Genomic DNA, 18,331 nt, shown 5'->3' on the forward strand with positions numbered 1-18,331 from the left:
AAGAGATAACTCAAAAAGTCAATTGTCTGCTCTTACTGAGGTCTTAGATTTTTCGTGTTTACCATTTGTTAGACACATTGTGTAAGAGGAAAATTCTAACCTAGCTAGGTTCATTAGTATTTGAATGTTAGGGAGACAAATGTTGATGATATTAAGAAGAATTGTGAGAGCATCGCTGTGGTAGTCAGCTAGGAAGAATTATGAGAGAATCATGCTACTGCTTCTAGAGAAAAATGATTGGACCAATACCAAGGATAGTCGTGGATAAAAAAGCCATGGCAGACCGTCAGCAGGGGGCATGAGAGCACTATTTAGCCACTGTATGACAAATGTTGATGTGAGATAGTAGTGGATGCAGTGTACTCTTATGGGAAGAACAATAGGACATGAACCCTGCAGTTACTCCTACCAAAAAGCAGATATCAACTTGAAAGAAAGCACAGAAGGAAGTACAGCACCGACTCGTGTTTAAACGTCCATAATGGCTCGCTGGTTAAAGTGTAATCAAACGGACTCCCTGCCCAATTCGAAGTTAGTTTAGCTCAAGTATATGAATACGAAACCAAGGGCTAGCCTTTTAGGCTATATTAAATACGAGCTCTAGACAAAATTCGTTTTCCTCAACAAAATATTTTCGCTGATCGCTTATTTCGATATCGCTACACATGTGAAAGCGTAAAAAAGCTATACCCCACGCTTAGAAGTGACACAACGACTTACGAAGCGTTTTATTCAACGGATAACCTATTTACCGTTAGTTGGAAGTACGTAGACAACCAAGACTGGGGAAACTCAAACTGAGAGGCGGAAAAATAGAGCTGAAAGTCACATCGGACTCTACTCGGGTCGGCTAGAGAACTGGGTCATTGTTTAGTGGCATGCCGGCTCATGAAACGGGGAAATGATGTGCAGCATTTCCCCGACCAGAATGTCGAATCAGATAGATCGCTCTTCTTTTTACCGTTTTTGGGGCGTTTCAATCTACGCCACACTCAAAGCGATCTCCGCGTTGCGTAGTATATACTGACGATTCAAACTCGGCTGAGGCTGAGTGGAGAGAAAACCGATCGATAGTTCGGCTGTCATTCGTTTTCAGACCAGAAAATTGTTGTAATTACTTCCGGGTGATCAGCCCGTTACTAGCCCTAATGATGATGATGCCTTTACTTGTTCCTATTCTTCCAATATTTCATACTCCTTGCCACGAAATAACGCCACCGACATCAATTGATGTCTGATAATCGGACTGAAATGGAGTATAAAAGGCCGCACCTGGTCCCCGATCATAAAAGAAGCCAGACAAGATAAAACTAAGTTTGAAGACAATTCAAATCCAACCTAAATATCGTTTTCTCAACATGCTTTTCAAGACAGCTCTTGTCCAGGGCCTTGTCGGCTCTGCCCTGGCTTCTCCTAGGATCAGCCATAGCATCACGAAACGAGCCGATCTTGAGAGCTTCATCTCTTCCGAGTCTCCGATAGCCTTACAAGGAACTCTGAACAACATCGGTTCCAATGGAACAGGCGCACCTGGAGCTAATGCTGGAATTGTAGTTGCATCGCCATCACAAACGAACCCAGACTGTAAGTCAAACTTATCTTGTTGATGGGATATTTAAACGAGTAACTAACATTCGCTTTCAGACTTTTACACCTGGACGCGTGATTCTGCCTTGACTTTTACCGCTCTGATCGAGGCCTTCATTGCCGGTGACTCCTCTTTGGAGACACTTATCCAGTCGTATATCACCGCTCAGGCGCACCTTCAAACAGTTTCTAACCCATCTGGAAGTTTGTCCGATGGTACCGGCTTAGCAGAACCCAAATTCTATGTCAACATTACTGCATTTACCGGTGCCTGGGGTCGGCCGCAACGCGATGGCCCCGCCCTACGTGCAATTGCTCTGATTGCATATGGAAACCATCTGATTTCCAAGGGTAGTAAATCAGTTGTGCTCTCCAATATCTGGCCGATCGTTCAAAACGATCTTTCGTACGTGGCAGAGTACTGGAATCAGACCGGATACGATCTGTGGGAAGAAGTCCAGGGATCCTCTTTCTTTACGATTGCGAGTCAGCACAAGTCGCTCGTAGCAGGAAACGCGTTTGCTACTTCTCTCGGTGAGACCTGTGACGGATGCGTCTCACAAGCGCCGCAGATTCTATGCTTCTTGCAGGATTTCTGGAACGGCAGCTCCGTCATATCGAACCTGGCCAACAATGGACGCAGCGGCCTGGATGCTAATTCTATTCTCGGCTCAATCCATACCTTCGACCCGGATGCTGCATGCGATGACACTACTTTCCAGCCATGTTCATCGCGGGCTCTTTCTAACCACAAAGCGGTCGTCGATTCATTCCGCTCTATTTATACGATCAATAGCGGTCTCGCTGCGGGTACAGCTGCGGCTGTTGGTCGATATCCCGAGGACTCTTATCAGGGTGGTAACCCATGGTACGTATAAACTATGTCTGCTTGATAGAAATGGCGAGGTTTGTTGATATTGCTTAGGTACCTCAATACTCTGGCAGCAGCCGAGCAGCTTTATGACGCCCTCTACCAATGGGACAATATAGGATCTCTCGCCATCACGTCAACATCACTACCATTCTTCACGGACCTGGTGTCTACTGCGGCTGTTGGAAACTATTCCAGTTCATCAGCAACTTACGAATCCATCACCAGCGCAGTAAAGACTTATGCCGATGGATTCGTATCGGTTGTGCAGAAATACACCCCTAGCAATGGCTCCCTGGCCGAGCAGTTCTCAAGAGACGATGGCACCCCTCTCTCGGCACGAGATCTGACTTGGTCTTACGCCTCGTTCCTGACGGCTGTCGCACGTCGTAATGGCACTGTGCCAGAGTCGTGGGGGGAGTCTAAGGCAAACGCAGTGCCTTCGGCGTGCAGCAGCGGTGGTGTTACCGGGACATATGCGACGCCGACTGCGACCGCGTGGAACAAGTAAATCACCATAGTTGCTGCCACGAGAGTCGTTAGAACCTGCTTCAGTTCGACGGAGAAAACACGATGGTCGTGCGGTGGTTGCAGTTATGCCGAGTAAATTGTCTACGTTGGAATCTATTGCATTGGACTCAATTTCTTGCATATAAAGCGTTGGTGTGTAATACTTTTGTGAAAAGCTTTCCATGTTGTTTCATATGCCGAAGGCACCACCATACTAGAACCACGTGGATGCAAATACCCTCCCGTCTGTTTTTACTATCTCGCCAACGTCAATATCGCAGTGTTGATGCTTTTCGCCTTTTCACAGGCTCTTTAGCCTCATTCCTACGCTCATATACCGTAAACTTCAATATTATCATAGCTCTGATATACAGGGTGGTATATATATCGACACTTATAAGCTTGCAAATCAATGATCGTTTACAGATGAAACAGTCATAGTTACCACTCTTGCAAGAGTGAAAGAATGAATCATTCAATAGCGACGGAGAATACATGTAGTAATATCGAGGGAAAGCGTTATACACTAGATGGCTTCAATTAGAATTGTTCTTGGGGGATCAGTAACCAGTGACCGCAATGAATGACTAAAAGAGACCGAGCTGGTTGAATGTAGCTAATCACACGACAGGTGCTGGATCTAAGAAGTCTCTCAAATGAATTTCTGGTGGTGAAAGCAGCACAATAATCGCGTTTCATGCGGTGTTTTGGAAGGTCAATCCATGCAGGCCCTAGCCATCAATTGATATGGTTAGTATCAGGGCCCCACCCTAACACAAGCCCTTTAACACGTGACTGCCGTAGCTATTTGTAAATGATCCGATATCTGGTTGAGGAAGCTAAAAGAGGATTCGACAAGCATACGGATGGAGCGATCCTTGTATGAGACATTACGGGTCTCGTTTACTAGGAAGTACCTAGGTCGGCGAAACGTAGGTAATGATCGAAATCCACTGGCAGTCAGGATTCAGGATTGAATGACAATAATATTAATAAATAATGATAACGATATCAAAAACCAAGTATTCGAATCGATGGCGAGATGGGATTTTTTATTATTATTAACATTCGTTAAACACGGTCAGAGCAAGCCAAGCTTCCCACGTGATGGGCTAGGCCTGCATACATGGGCACTGAACATGCGATCTTCATAATTTCACCGGGACGGACGGGCGCACTGACTGGCGATGATTTCATGCTGTGGAGCCCTGCGCTACTCAGCCAGTGACCAGGCGGTTAAATATGGATATGCTACACAGATTAATTTAACATCTCAGGAAAAGCAACGGAAGTGAAATGATTGAAACCTGGAAGCCCGAAATGCGGATTCCCTAACGCGACAAGGGGCCTCAACTCTGGGACCGATCAGGGCCACCACTCTTGTATAATTCTATTGTTGTAATAGTGTCAAGGTAATTACGGGTATCAAGCTAAGCGTGGAGGCCCGTATGCTGGTAGCTATCAGCGCCCCCTGAGTGGCTTTCGCTGGGAAGCAAGCTTTTTAGCCGGTTCAAGTCAGATATCTCACTGGTGGGCGTGATCGTCTTGGCCTGAGCCGATGGCACTCGAGGGGTATTCATATTATTACTATTGATACTGCCAAATCGTATAAATAATGATAGCAAACCCGAGTCCTGCGAATAACTCGAACAATAAGAGAATGAATGTGAATGTGGATGTGAATTGTCTCGCAGGAAGGCTCAAGAGGCAGCGCTTGATTGGCCATGTCTTCGCCCCACCGATATCTGCCTATAATCGGGTGGTATTTGACTGTAATGTGCCTGTAATTTACTGCCCACAACGTCGTGTCTCACCTTTTGCGGACTCGCTGATTGGCCAGGCGGGACAGCAGGCACCAGGTTTACACGGGTATTATTGCCAGTTTACTATTTATGTACTAATTTACTAAATTACCACCAGGCAAATGACTGGTAGCCGTGTGTTTCCTATTCTTAGCCCGTACCAGAAAGCAACACAAAAGGACTTCAATAATAATAATATACGCAGTAGAGACAATAGATATCGGCGCAAGGTAATAGAACTGGTATTAAGAAGAATAATATTAATATTAATATCAATGTCAATCAATGTCAGTGTCTACATAGTACGTACAATGTAGTGTCACGGTGTTACCCGCATTCCAAGAAGGAAATGATGAAATGTCACCCAGATTTGGCTTCTGGATCCGGCCCCTGAAACTAGCAATGCTTGATCTGGCTCTTAATCTCCATCAGCTATTAAAGTACGCAGGATGATGGTGTCTGAGGTGAGGCTGATCGCTCCTTTGTTCTGGCCAGAATAATTTTGTCGGTGGGATTGAATAATACGAGGCCCTACAAGTTACCACTCACTTACCAGTCCGTACGAGCCACATTATTGTCCCGCGCACGTCGACGATCGTCGTTCATTATTTTTCCCATCCCCAGCGCGATGCCAATCACGCCGTGACCAATCCGGCCTCCTGTCCTGTTAATAGCCGCTCGCGACACGATACGCACGACACCTATCCTGGCCTGTCTTGTCTGACTCTGTCCTACATCCTCTCTGCGTGCCACCCTCGAGCCTCTTTGCCGCATCCGTTCTACCGCAAACCTTAGTCGTTAGGCGGTCCGCCCAACCAACCCTCGTTTTTTGGCCACCTTTCCCATCCCTTCCCTTGCGGAATGACTTTTGTCACTCGCATCGGTACTCTTATCAATGCATCTTTCTGTGGTCTTGCCAACACCATGTCGGCTCGGACGGGTCTCCGTTCATTTCTTTCGTTTGCTGTCTTTTTCGTGATCTTTGTCGTTGCCTATGCCGAGTTCGACTTTGTCGATGGGAAGCCGGACGGCCGTCTCGCGTGGGAGTTTTTCAAGCTGAAGGATGACGACCTACGCGCCCAGGAGCAAAACCAGCATTCCTTCGCTGTATGTCACCATTCTATATCCAGCTAATCGATGGCGCTGATTTTTTCCTTCTCCATTTTGGTAGGATACCAAAGCAAACTATAAATCGCCTCAGCAAAGATACCTCGAAGAGGCAAAACAAGTTTCCAGGTCAGTTTACCATCCGAGACCACCGATGGCAAATGGATACTGACGCCCTGTAGCCAGTTCAAAGGCTTCAAATCAACCTTTCCCCGACTTAAAGCCCCCGAAAAGTACAAGAATCCAAAGCTCTACGATGACCCTCGTTCCTCTATTCAGACAAGTGACATCGCCAAATCGAGCAAAATATACCGCCCCTATCCCAAATACAACACCGATGAGTGGAAGCGCACTCACCGCGGTGCATTCGTACCCTGTGTCGGCCCCCGCGGCAGTAAACTAGATGAGAGTCTGGATGATAGTGTCAGCGTTTATGTTGGCGCGCCAGAAGGTATATTATCGATACAAGGACTTTTCGTTGAAAGTAGAAACTGACAGGCACAGGCTTCCCCGAACCTAGCTTTGGCTCTTACGAAGCCTTTGGAATTGACGGCCACCTGTCCTACGATCGATATGGACGATACGGAGCATATGGTTTCGGTGAAGACGACCCATCTACCAACTGGATCCGCCCGGCCAAAGTGGATTGGGAGAATGTGGACTGGGGACAACTACAAGAAGAATGCGTTCACATAAATGCCGGTCGTTTCAACTTGACTGAAACCAATGAAGGCAGCGGCCTCGCCAGTTGGCTCAAACGCAAAACGAGCCCTGCAAATCTGCTCAATCCCGATATCAAGCCAGAGCTGCGCACTGCAATTTTGATCCGGAGTTATACCGACAAAGTATACTCGGAGAATGACAAGCAGGTTATTCGCTCCATGGTGCAGGAGTTGTCGCTGCAGTCTGGCGGCGAGTATGAAGTATTCTTACTCGTTCACGTCAAAGACGACAGTATCCCTATTAATGAAAAGGATGTCTATCACCAAGTCCTTCAAGACAATATTCCTCAAGAATTTTGGAATATGACTATTTTATGGAGTATGCCCATGGTTTCGGAGCGATACAACAAACTTGACCCGGCTGTGATGAAGTAAGTTATACTCTTTTTGTTGCTGTGGTGTTGCTAATAATTGTAGTGTCCATCAATCTCAATGGCTTCCGATCCAGCATTTTGTCTTGGAATATCCAGAATTCGACTTCGTGTGGAACTGGGAGATTGATACACGCTACACTGGCCATCACTACGAGTTCACAGAAGCTGTTGCATCTTTTGGTCGCAAGCAACCTCGTCGGGGTATCTGGGAACGCAGCGAACGTTTCTATATTCCTTCTATCCACGGTAACTATGACACGGATTTCCGACAGTATGTTGCCAAACAAGCTGGAGCAGGCATCTGGGGTCATTTGGCATACGAAGATGAGGAAGATAAGCTCCCTAAGCCTAAGGGTCCGGTTCCACCAGTTCCTAGGCCAGAGATGGACAATTATGTATGGGGTGTTGGTGAAGAAGCAGACTGGGTTGGATTCCTTCCTGTGTTTAACCCCTATAACACGGACTGGGTCTTGAGAGACGACGTATTTGGCTACCTCGGCAAGGACACTCCCCGCAGATCTACCATCATCACTCATTCTCGCGTTTCCCGGCGAGTGATTCTAGCCATGGATGCAGAGAATCTTAACGGCCGACACATTGGCTCAGAAATGGCACCTCAAACAATTGCCTTGTTACATGGCTACAAAACAACCTACGTACCGCACCCCATCTGGTCAGACAAGCCGCTGGCTGCGCATCGCATGGATCGGTGGTTTAATTCTGGCGTGAATGGAAGGTCAGGCAGTACTAGAGACAGCCCATTTTCATGGGGTCGTGAACAACGGTTCAAGGACTTGTCATGGTACTACCGATGCAACATTCCTGGTCGATTATATTGGAACCTCTTAGGCTGGGAAAAGGACGGAACAGGAGGTCCGGATGTAAGTTAACCCCAACTTCAATCCTCACACGAGATGATACTAACCAATCAAATAGTATGAAAAACAAAACGGTCGAGTCGTTTTGCCATCCATGTTTTTTCATCCTATTAAGGATGTGACACCCGAGTCCGATAGCACTCACTACGATCTTCCAACATAACGAATGACGACGAAGTGCATAACCAATCGTCCTGTCTCCTTCCACTTTCTATCTGCCATGAGCATACATAACCGCATCTAGCGCTATACATATCGTCCAGCGGCTGTTTTCTTCACATACCTATGTCTCTGTCTTTCTTTCTTTAATAGTTTGTCGCGGGTTTAGGCGTTGATGTCGTTGCCTGATTAGGTGTCTTCTTTGGTGTTGCTCAGGATTACGTGTATCATACATACCCTTCGCCTTCTTGTGACATAGATTATAGAATATACTTACAAAAACAATAATGTCAAAATTATAGTATACTCCGACACAAATAACTAGTAATATGTTCTCAATATCCTTCAGATATCCTTTTTTTAATATGATTGATGACTATTTCGTACCAGCTATGTACATGAGATCATTGATCTTTCCATCATCAAGATGCATCGTCATCTCTACTGAACTGATCCTTCTGTCGCCTGCCTAAGAAGTTGCAAACGACGCCGCCGTAGCTACATCTTCGGCATATGTCAAATGCGGCACTAGAATAAAATCACCGTTCACACATATGTTATCGCCGGTATGACAGACGGTGTGCACTTTGGATGAGTCCACGTTCGGGATTGCCGTACCGTTGTCTGTGACAGCGTGATGGTTAGTTGATATTTGCCAATTTCGTTTCATGTTACTGATGTGGAAGCTTGGAACGAACCTGGATCACCGAAGAGCAGAACCTTGCTAATCCAAGAAGCGGTAGTAGAGTCGAGTTGCGAGATGGCGTTGTGCGTGACTTGGCAGCCTTGAGAATATCCCGCAGCAATGAGCTTAGTCGACGGGCAAGATGAGTATGCTTGCGAGATTAGAGAGGCCCTAGAGATTAATCAAGTCAGAATTGTTCATCAAATACGTACAAATACAGCAGTGTCAGGCAGAGGATAAAGATACATACATATTAGAACTTCCATCCGCATCACCACCCGCGAGATATCCAGCCACAGAGGCCGAATAATCATTAACACCCTGGATTGTCAATCCACTTGTACCGACGATATCCTGCAACGCCCAGACAAGCGGCGGTCCCACCAGAACACCCATATTCCCCGGTTCAGACGTCCCGCGCGCAAAGATGAGGGTGTATTCGGCGCATGAACCGGAGCCAAGTTCGTTCTCGGTAGTTTTGGCATGGATTAGGCCGGCGAGAAGGCTATCTAGGGCGGTTATCACGCTGCTTGCATCGTTGATGCCCTCGTTGATGTCGGGGAGGTGGTCGAGAAGGAGGGTTAGGAATGTGTTAAGAGGGGTGTTGCGGAGAGCGAGGGGGACGGAGAGACTGAGGATGGAGAGGGACAGGAAGGTCAAACATGAAGAGATATACATTGTGTATAGGAGGACTCTCTGATGAGCACTGGTTGCAGAGACAGTGTATATGTTCTTGACAAGACGAAAGAAAAGAGTCCGGTGAGGAGACTCCTATCTTAATCAACAGGATTGAATGATGAAGCAACCAGTGCTTTGGAAGGACCCGATTTAGAAATTATTTTGAAAGGATCATCCTAGTCTATATATGCGATCCCTCGAATCCTAATGACACTTCTGTTGACCTATTTGGGGTCCGTTTCCGGTTGTCCTACCTTCTTCAGCTTGACTCCGGTCATGATTTCTGTTTGAACCGCGGGGTATTTAATAAATAGCTTTTTTGCATGTGGATATATCCCGGTTATTCACTTGTGATAAACGTCAGCGCGTCCCAATAGACACCTAGTTGGTGCAATAGATCCACGGCGGTGTACACTCGGAGGAGGAATGCACCGAAAGAGCAATGTTTCTACCGGGAATAGTTCCGTATGTGGATAAACTTAGTATGGCATTTGTAGTAGCGGGGAATAGACATAATGGCATGTTTCAAATCACAGCTCGAATTCGAAAGATGGCTTGACGGAGAAATGGCGGGACGTACTCCATTTGCTAGTAAGCCCCCGCCCGTATCCGGTGGTGACATTGAAGAAATCGAATCTCATGCGTGCGATTTAAAGTGGTAAGAACGCGTGTCAGTAGAATATTCAAGACCAATCATTATCCTCGCCGTTGCAGAAAGCCGGCTGACCGCCGACTTGAGAAATGATCTTGCATTTGTCTTGTGATATTGCAGAAATACATTGCTGATAATTTCTTGGCCTTTCCAGCCTATGAACTTACCTATCAAAACCATGTCCTTTAGCATTACACAGACGCAGGTCGATAAATCCAAGGGTATGCTGTTATTAGATTCTACGAGCCCAGATTAGCACAACAGGCGTTCATTCCACCCATATAGCAGGGTATTGATGCAGCAGGGATAGTCCCCGGACGCCGCAAATGCACGTTCCCCCGCATTCCGTCGCCCCGATCATATACAATTGATCAGTTATTAATCTGAAAATACAGCAAAGAGGAAATAACCGCCGGGAAAGTTTCGTTATCTCATGCTTTTCGATCGTCTACCGAGGTTGATCCTTCTGGACGTCAATAGAATATTGTATTATTTGTTTGAGACTTCCAAGAACATTATGCTGCAAGAGCGAAGAAATAAGATGTAACGTCGATGGGTCCATACATGGGGGATTGCAGGTCATGAGGACAATCGATGGTCTCGCTGGTTGGACGGAAATGTCTCGGTTTCGACGCAGTACAGTTCTCAGCAAGCGGGGGTTATTCGTTAGCTTTCTTGGTCTAGTCCACATGGCAATCGTGTCGATGCCAAGGTCCGACAGTCCTGTCTGTCAGGGCAGGCGGATCATCATTTCCTGATGAGTCTGCCGGGGAGTAATTTAGGTACAGTGCTAATTTCCCGCCCTGCCAAGACTGGTGACCTAATTTCCTCAATGCACGTAGAATTGTAGGTGCACTTTGTCTGCTGAGGATATTTGAACAGCATGCAGTGAAATTCGAGTGCTGCAAGGTTGGATGGACATGGTAGTGACGATACCGAAGTGCTAGCATATATTATTATTGTTTAGGCTTGATTGCAAATGCAGGAAAGTCCGGGTCATGTGATTATCTCCGCAATAGCTCTTGCCAAATCTAACTTCATACTTCACCCTTCCACCAACATGTCTGATAGACTTGCATTTGGATCGCCACAATTAAATGTAGCTGGTTTTCTCCAAAATGAGTAACTCGATGGACGACTCGACTGCCCGTCTATTCGGTGAACCAGGCAAAAAACCCTCACAGAAAAATGCATGTGCTGCCTGTGCTCGCCGCAAGATAAAATGCAACCGGCAAGACCCTTGTTCGAATTGCGTCAAGTCAAACACAGTATGCAGCTTCGCTCTTCGCACAGCACCATCCAGAAGCCGTAAGAGACTGGTGTCGCAAGAGGACCTTTATGCTCGTCTCCACCGCTATGAGGATTTGCTGCGAAAGCATAACATCGACATCAGCCTGCCTGATAATTGGATCCATGCAACAATCAAGCAGCAAGATGATTCTTCATACACTGTTGAGACGACATCAAGTGATACGTCTAATGCATCGAAACCTGCACATGGACAGCAGTAAGCCTTTTCGAAAGATTTCGTTCTACTTTTCATCTGACCTCTTCACAGGAACTGGTGGGCAGAATTAAGCGATGAAGTCAGAAATGATCCAATACTTGGTCAATCATTATCATGCTAACTAATTACAGCTTAAAAACCCCACCGAGCAGCAGGTTCCACTACCTCAGGTGCTTGGAAATTTGTCTTCAACCTACGAATCACCCTACGAATCACCCGTCCCTGCTTCACCTACTACAACTTCTTTACTCTTCGGATCGAGACTTGAATCGAGGAAACTAATGTCTCATCCTTCTCCCAACATCGTATTCAAAATATGGCAATACTTTCTTGATAACATCAACATACTAATCAGAATCATCCATGGGCCGACGATGCAGCAGGATATTCTAAAGGCCATCGACAATCCTCAAGACATGGACAATGCTCAGGAGGCGCTCATGTTTTCCATCTATACCCTCGTAGTTACTTCAATGTCAGCCGCCGACTGTCTAGCCATGCTGGCTTATGAGAAAGCTCACCTGCTTGCCCAATTTCGGAATGCTGCTCAACAAGCACTGACGAATGCGAATTTCACTTCCACTATGGATTTCAAAGTCCTACAGGCTCTTGTCCTTTATATGGTATGCTCTTCATCCAATTTCCTAGACGGATGCTTGATGATATACAACTTTGGTATTGACTTCGCCCATGGCTAGCTAAGTGACCCTGACTCAGAAGAAACGTTTATTCTCTCCACCGTTGCTGTTAGGATATCTCAACGTCTCGGGGTAACTGGGAAAGATGACCCAAAAGTGTCCGTCTTCGAAAATGAAATGCGCCTTAGGTTATGGTGGCAACTTATTTTCCTCGACGCTCGTGCCGCAATGGCTAGGCCTAACGTTGGTGCTAGCTTGACAGTTGCTGAACTGGACAAGCTTAGACTTCCTAAAAATGTGAATGACTCAGAACTTTATCCGGAAATGTCAGAACCTCCTTCTGAATATGGAAGATTTACCGATATGGTGCTTTGCATCATGAAATATGACTGCAATTCTATCATAAGACTGTCTAAGCATATCCCTCCACACGCACGCAGTCTACGGATATGGTCAGATTTCTACATGGCTCTTGCTGAAAAAGACGAAATAATCGACACGGTCGCAGAACACTACCAAAAGAAGTATCTACAATATTGTGATCCCAAGGTTCCTCTCCAAAATTATGCTATCATTATGGGCAATTTCGCCATTTCCCGAATGAAATTCCGTGCGCATCATCCTCGAAACAATCCAGACTGGTCAACCCCAGAGGAGATAGAAATAATGTTCTTCCACAGTGTCCGTTTATTGGAATACGATAATTGCCTCCGGAAAACCAAATTACCGCAACAGCTTGTAAAACACCTCACCTCAAAGATACAGATTGACATATTGATCTGTATCTTGACCGGGTTGAGACGGCGAGCAACGGGAGAATTAGTGGAAAATGCTTGGAAGCAAATTGAAATATTTTATGCTGACCACACACTACTCGTGGAAGATACTAAAAATACGTTATACATGGCTGTTGGTGACTTGGCTCTCAAGGCATGGAAAACAAGAATATCTTCTTCCCGCTTGCATACAACGCCCGAGTTCATATTGAAACTATTACACCAGAGAAACAGCATGCATAACTCAGCCACAGAATCACACTTCTCCCCAACAAATTTGACCAACGGCCCTTCCTTGATTACAAATGAGACGCAAAACAAGGTTGCATCTTCCAGTACGCCCCTTTCCATGGGGATTTCATTGGATACCCCTGACGTAGACTGGAGTTTCTGGGATGGTTTACTCTCAGAACCTAGTCTTGGTGGTTACGGACAAGAAATTCTTGGTTACAATATTGCGCTTTGATTTTGTTTCAAGCGTTCTAAAGTCTTGAAATGAGATGAGATGAAACTTAATATACACGAAATATTCTATCCACTGAATCAATCCCTTCTCCTACTTGCAATTATGTTTTCCCGGGTGATTGAGCTCTGTTCACACATGCTCCTGAAGATTCCTCCGGCGTCATAAAGCTCCAATGGGGACGCTAGTTCGGCCACCCTCCCACGCTCCATGACACAAATACGGTCATAGCCAATGATGGTCTTCAGCCTATGGGCAATACAAAATAGTGTGCAACCACTAAAACCGTCCGAAATAGTTTCCTGGATCTTCAAGTCCGTTTCAAAGTCAATCGAACTAGTGGCTTCATCGCAGATGATTATCTTACTGCCTCGAACAAGGGCGCGTGCCAATGCCAGTAGCTGCCTCTGACCTAGCGAAAAGTTGTTCCCACCTTCTTCTATCACCGATTCAAGAGTTATTTGATGCTGTCCAGTCTTATTTCCCGTATCCGTGGAATTGTCATGGTCGATGAGATGGGCTTTTCTCAATGCAGACCAAAGCTCAAGATCTGTGTGAGTATTAAAGGGGTCAAGATTTGACCGCACGGTCCCTGCAAAAAGGGTCGGGTCTTGTGGTATAATGGCCATACGAGAGCGCAAATCGTTCAGTCCTATGGTGCCAATGTCTAAATCATCCAACTCGATGCTCCCTTGCGACAGCTCGACCATACGGAAAAGCGCCATAATAATGGTTGACTTGCCGGCACCGGTACGGCCAACGACACCGATTCTTTCGCCCGGTTGAACATGGAGGTCGAGTTTCTCCAGTGCAAAAGGTAACCCGGGACGGTACCTCAGGTGTACATCACGGAATATGATTTCACCCTTACTTGGCCATTCTTCTGGTACCAGTACTGTATGAGATGGGGCTTCTTGTTCCACGTATCGTCCATAGTAATTAATTCTTTCGACAGAGTTCATGTTGTTGTCAACGTCGGCTGCCTGTCGTACTGTAAACTGCAGCATTTGTACACTGGATAAGAGATATGACAGAACCAGCCCACTGATACTCGGTGAGATGCTGAATCGCGAAGTCACCACCAAAATCTCAGTGACACATACTAGAATGACACCGATAGCGTCAAGCCGAACAGCGAGCCACCTTTGATTTGCAAATGTTAGAAAGTACGCACTGTCCATCTGGTCGATGGCGTCATTTATGTTTTTAGTGAAATCTTTCGCCAGTCCATATGCCCGAATCGTTGCAGTGCCATAAACAGCCTCGTTGAAACGTGCGAAAACACGACCTCGAAAGCGAGACTCATGTCTTTGAATCCCTCTCGCTGATGCACTGTAATAGAGTGCGATGGAAATATATATCATAAGTAGAGGTACCACGGCTGCTGCGAAGTAATAATAATAGGCAATGACAAGAATGAACACTGAGAAGATTTGAGCAATAGTCATACTGGCAGTCCGCATCGAGTCCATCATGTTATTATCAAGTGTATCGACATCTTTCGAGAATCGATTCATGATTTGACCGAGAGGTATTGTATCGAAGAAAGACATCGGGGCATGAAGGACTCGCTTAATCGCTCGCTGAAGCAGGTGTTTACTTGCGCTTGTGCCAGCCAAAGCAAGTGCTGTGGAATATACGAAAAGTAACACAGCCTGACCAACACCAAGGGCAGCATATGCGCCGATCTACTAGAGTTAGAGGCTGATCGGAATGGTGAGCGAATGTGACTTACGTATGTTCCTGTATTGTATCCAAACTTGTCGGATGTCCACCAAGAGAGCCATAGGCTAGTAACAATGTTGGCACCTTGTGAAAGTATCAATAACACTGCCACGAGTGGGAAAACGAAGGGAAAGCCTGCGGCACCGAAGTACTGATAATACATGCTGGTTGAAACTTCATCTGGACCGTCATCTTCTTCTTTCATCAAACTATTTTTTAATGTTTCAGTGGCAAGTGTGGCATCCTTTGGAATTGCAACAGAGACGGGATTTTCAACATTTTCATGTTGATCATATGACACAGTTGTCATCATTGCTTTAAATCTTTCGTCATTTTCAACTAGATTGTCAAAAGTGTCATTTGCAACTATCTTGCCATCATCCATCAAGATTATTCTATCGCATTTGTTCAGGATATGAAGTTGATGGGTCGCAAGAATTCGGCACTTGTCTTTAAGAAGTCCGCAAATAGCGTGTTCCATGATATGTCTTCCAACGTGTGCATCTACGGCTGAAAGCGGATCATCCATGAGTAGTATATTCGCATCTGAGTAAATTGCTCGAGCGAGACTGACACGTGCTTTTTGCCCTCCTGAAAGATTGACTCCGCGCTCACCGATGTCTGAGTAGCGACCGCGGGGAAGTATATCAAGATCTTGCTGGAGAGAACACGCATCAATGACACGTTGGAACTTTTCTTCGTCCAATTCTTGACCGAAGATGATGTTTTCTTGGACCGTGGCGTTCTGAATCCATGCATTTTGAGGACAGTATGCTTTTGATCCACTGATAATAGCATCACCTTGCAATCTTCGCATTTCGCCGGCTAGTGCTGCCAGAAGAGAGGTTTTCCCAGAACCTACACCTCCCACAATACCAAGAAACTCATGATGACCGATTTGAATATTGAGGTTCTCGATTTTGAACGGGTCAGATACTCGGCTACTTTCAGTAGTGTCGGTAGAGACATCTTTCTCCAGGCTTGTTCCAGCATCATCGTTTTTCTTCGCTTTTTTTTTCTCTCGCTTTGCCTTTTTTGGTTTGTTCTTGGTGTCTTTTTTACCCTTTTTTGCTGCTTCCCTTCCTTCAATAGCATTCTCCCATGTGAAACTTACATCAACAAGAGTCACGGCATTGGGCTGCTCATCGGTCGGTGCAACGTCATTTTGCAAGTCTTCGGTAAGTAGAAACGACTCGATTCTTTGGATAGCCGTCAACGCATCTGATATGAGACCAAGAACCATAGGAAATAACATCAATGGCAATCGAAGTTGGTTAAACAGGGTCAGTGATGAGAAAACAGGGGCAGGGCTCAAAGGATGATTTGTCAATGAAAAAGTAATGAAGCCCAACATGGACGCAAACATTGGTATCGATGTACCAATTGCAGTCATGCCATTCTTCATGGCGTAAAGAATCTGCACAAACCGAATCTCCTTACGACGGAGTTTTCCAATCCGTTCCAAGAAATCGGGTTCCCAGGCGTAATACTTGACAAATCGAATAGCCTGAAGGACTTCCTGGGTCAAACTGACTCTTTGATCTGTGAGTTTGTTGGCCCTGGAGCGAACTTTTAGCATTTGTCGTACAACCATGCCCATGAAAGGAATTGATAGCATAAAAATAGCGATACCCGGTAGAGCACTATAGGTGAGGTTGACAAGAAGAAGAGCTATAGTCACGAGCATTGCCATTGGCGAGGCCCATGCCATGTGCATCCATCCAGCAGCCTTGTCGATGCGGCTGGTATCGGTTGACATGAGATTAATTATGCGGCCATTACTCCACCCCTCGACCTTTGTCTCTTGAAGTTGATCGGCGTACCATTTCTTCTCCTCCTCGGTATCCGGCTTGATATGAGTAGGTGGGCTTTTCGGCGGTTTCCAGCCAGCTTTTGCACGTCCGGAGATCGTCATGACCTTGCTGAAAATGAGGGAGATCAAAGCGGCTCGAGCTTGACCACCCACAACCATCCCTCGATACATGAAATGATTATTACCGATACTACCCAGAATCTGCATACATGTCAAACCAATGACATATCCAATCCCTATGCGGACTGGAGGCCCGGGTTTTCCGGTCATGCTGGCCATATACGCATCAGTTGCAAATTCAATCAGATACTTCAAAACGAAAGGCACCAAGACCAGAGTAAGATTTCCCAACAAGCAGCAAAGGGCACCAATGATAATATCAGCGCGGTAAGCCTCATAGATAGCTTTGAGCAAAGGACGGCTTGTTCCCGATGCAACCTTTCTCTCAAATGCCTCCTTTAACTTTGCAGTAATAACAGGAACCGAGCGGGTTGGATTAATCAGAACCAGATCATTTTCCTCAAGTGGTCTTTGATAACCGACCTATATAGCAGCTCTATTAGTTCTTGGTCTCTATTTCGAAGTTACCCTCCAGTTCGAAAGGCGTACAAAAATAATGCGAGTCATCCATTCCCAAGTAAGCAAACTGAGAAAGCCAGCCTTCGATTCAGGCGATTCTGTACGCTGGTCTGGAACAGGAAAAGACTTTCTTTGCGCGATCGGATTGAGTCGTGAAAGCCACGATTTTCTGAGTGGCGAAGGCGACCTGCCCTCCTCTTTGGGCTCTGTCATTATAATTTAAGAGATCTGCGATGTCATATTATTACCCTCGCCAAGACTCTTTATAAGCTCGACTTCGAACTGAAGTTACAAGAAAAAAAGTGAAGAATAATCCCAGCACCTATGTTCGTGCCATCGATACTTATATTAAATACCACAAGGCATAAACGAGCTAAAAACGGAGTTAAAAGAAAAAAACCCTTCCGAAATTACAATGTAATTATATGATCTTCGTAAGAGCCGCCGGGTTTAAGATAATTGACACAGTTCCACGTTTTATGATACTAAATTCCTATGGGATTCTCAAATAGGCAGGCCGACAGGGCACCCCGGGCCCGAGACAGCTGTAAACGGAATAGTCCCTTCGATGCTCGGGCCCGAGTTTGCCTGGATGAGGTTGGACTCTGTTGGAGTCGGCGTTTCGCTGCCCGAGGCGACCAATAGGGGAAGATCCATTAGTGCTTATGGCTTATGGCTTATGGCTTATGCCTATGAGCGAGTCAGCTTGGCGACTGGATTATTATTGTTGGGATGGTGATTGCTAGGTAAATATTTTCTAGCTGTGATTGGTGCTTAGATGAATTGTGTATTGATAAATTGAGAT

The 18,331-nt window shown here is 45.9% G+C and overlaps 5 protein-coding genes across 5 annotated transcripts; 3 read left to right on the forward strand and 2 right to left on the reverse strand.

Annotated features, from left to right (window-relative positions):
* Positions 1 to 1,358: 1,358 nt before the first annotated feature.
* BGW36DRAFT_459083 (putative glycosyl hydrolase, family 15) lies at positions 1,359 to 3,102 on the forward strand (the record flags this gene model as incomplete). The annotated part of the gene is made up of 3 exons (XM_046222033.1): positions 1,359 to 1,584; positions 1,645 to 2,455; positions 2,513 to 3,102. 3 exons carry the CDS (start codon positions 1,359 to 1,361, stop codon positions 2,967 to 2,969), a joined length of 1,494 nt encoding a protein of 497 aa, XP_046075753.1. The 3' UTR covers positions 2,970 to 3,102.
* A 2,529-nt stretch (positions 3,103 to 5,631) lies between these two features.
* Positions 5,632 to 8,014, forward strand: BGW36DRAFT_289844 (uncharacterized protein; the record flags this gene model as incomplete). Its single annotated transcript, XM_046210704.1, has 6 exons — positions 5,632 to 5,877; positions 5,942 to 6,006; positions 6,060 to 6,328; positions 6,382 to 6,970; positions 7,017 to 7,854; positions 7,910 to 8,014. 6 exons carry the CDS (start codon positions 5,632 to 5,634, stop codon positions 8,012 to 8,014), a joined length of 2,112 nt encoding a protein of 703 aa, XP_046075754.1.
* A 465-nt stretch (positions 8,015 to 8,479) lies between these two features.
* BGW36DRAFT_424656 (putative cutinase) lies at positions 8,480 to 9,373 on the reverse strand (the record flags this gene model as incomplete). The annotated part of the gene is made up of 3 exons (XM_046220003.1): positions 8,480 to 8,634; positions 8,709 to 8,866; positions 8,946 to 9,373. The coding sequence occupies 3 exons, from the start codon at positions 9,371 to 9,373 to the stop codon at positions 8,480 to 8,482; spliced, it is 741 nt and encodes a 246-aa protein (XP_046075755.1).
* Positions 9,374 to 11,097: 1,724 nt separating this feature from the next.
* On the forward strand, positions 11,098 to 13,412 carry BGW36DRAFT_459086 (uncharacterized protein; the record flags this gene model as incomplete). Its single annotated transcript, XM_046222034.1, has 4 exons — positions 11,098 to 11,532; positions 11,584 to 11,611; positions 11,664 to 12,155; positions 12,231 to 13,412. Exons 1-4 carry the CDS (start codon positions 11,144 to 11,146, stop codon positions 13,410 to 13,412), a joined length of 2,091 nt encoding a protein of 696 aa, XP_046075756.1. The 5' UTR covers positions 11,098 to 11,143.
* Positions 13,413 to 13,489: 77 nt separating this feature from the next.
* Positions 13,490 to 18,005, reverse strand: BGW36DRAFT_405171 (putative oligomycin resistance ATP-dependent permease yor1; the record flags this gene model as incomplete). Its single annotated transcript, XM_046218957.1, has 3 exons — positions 17,536 to 18,005; positions 15,145 to 17,490; positions 13,490 to 15,097 (listed from the first exon to the last, which is right to left on the reverse strand). The coding sequence occupies exons 1-3, from the start codon at positions 17,737 to 17,739 to the stop codon at positions 13,490 to 13,492; spliced, it is 4,158 nt and encodes a 1,385-aa protein (XP_046075757.1). The 5' UTR covers positions 17,740 to 18,005.
* Between the last annotated feature and the right edge of the window lie 326 nt (positions 18,006 to 18,331).

The sequence above is a fragment of the Talaromyces proteolyticus genome (assembly GCF_021365285.1).
Source record: "Talaromyces proteolyticus strain PMI_201 chromosome Unknown BGW36scaffold_3, whole genome shotgun sequence".
Lineage (NCBI taxonomy): Eukaryota > Fungi > Ascomycota > Eurotiomycetes > Eurotiales > Trichocomaceae > Talaromyces > Talaromyces proteolyticus.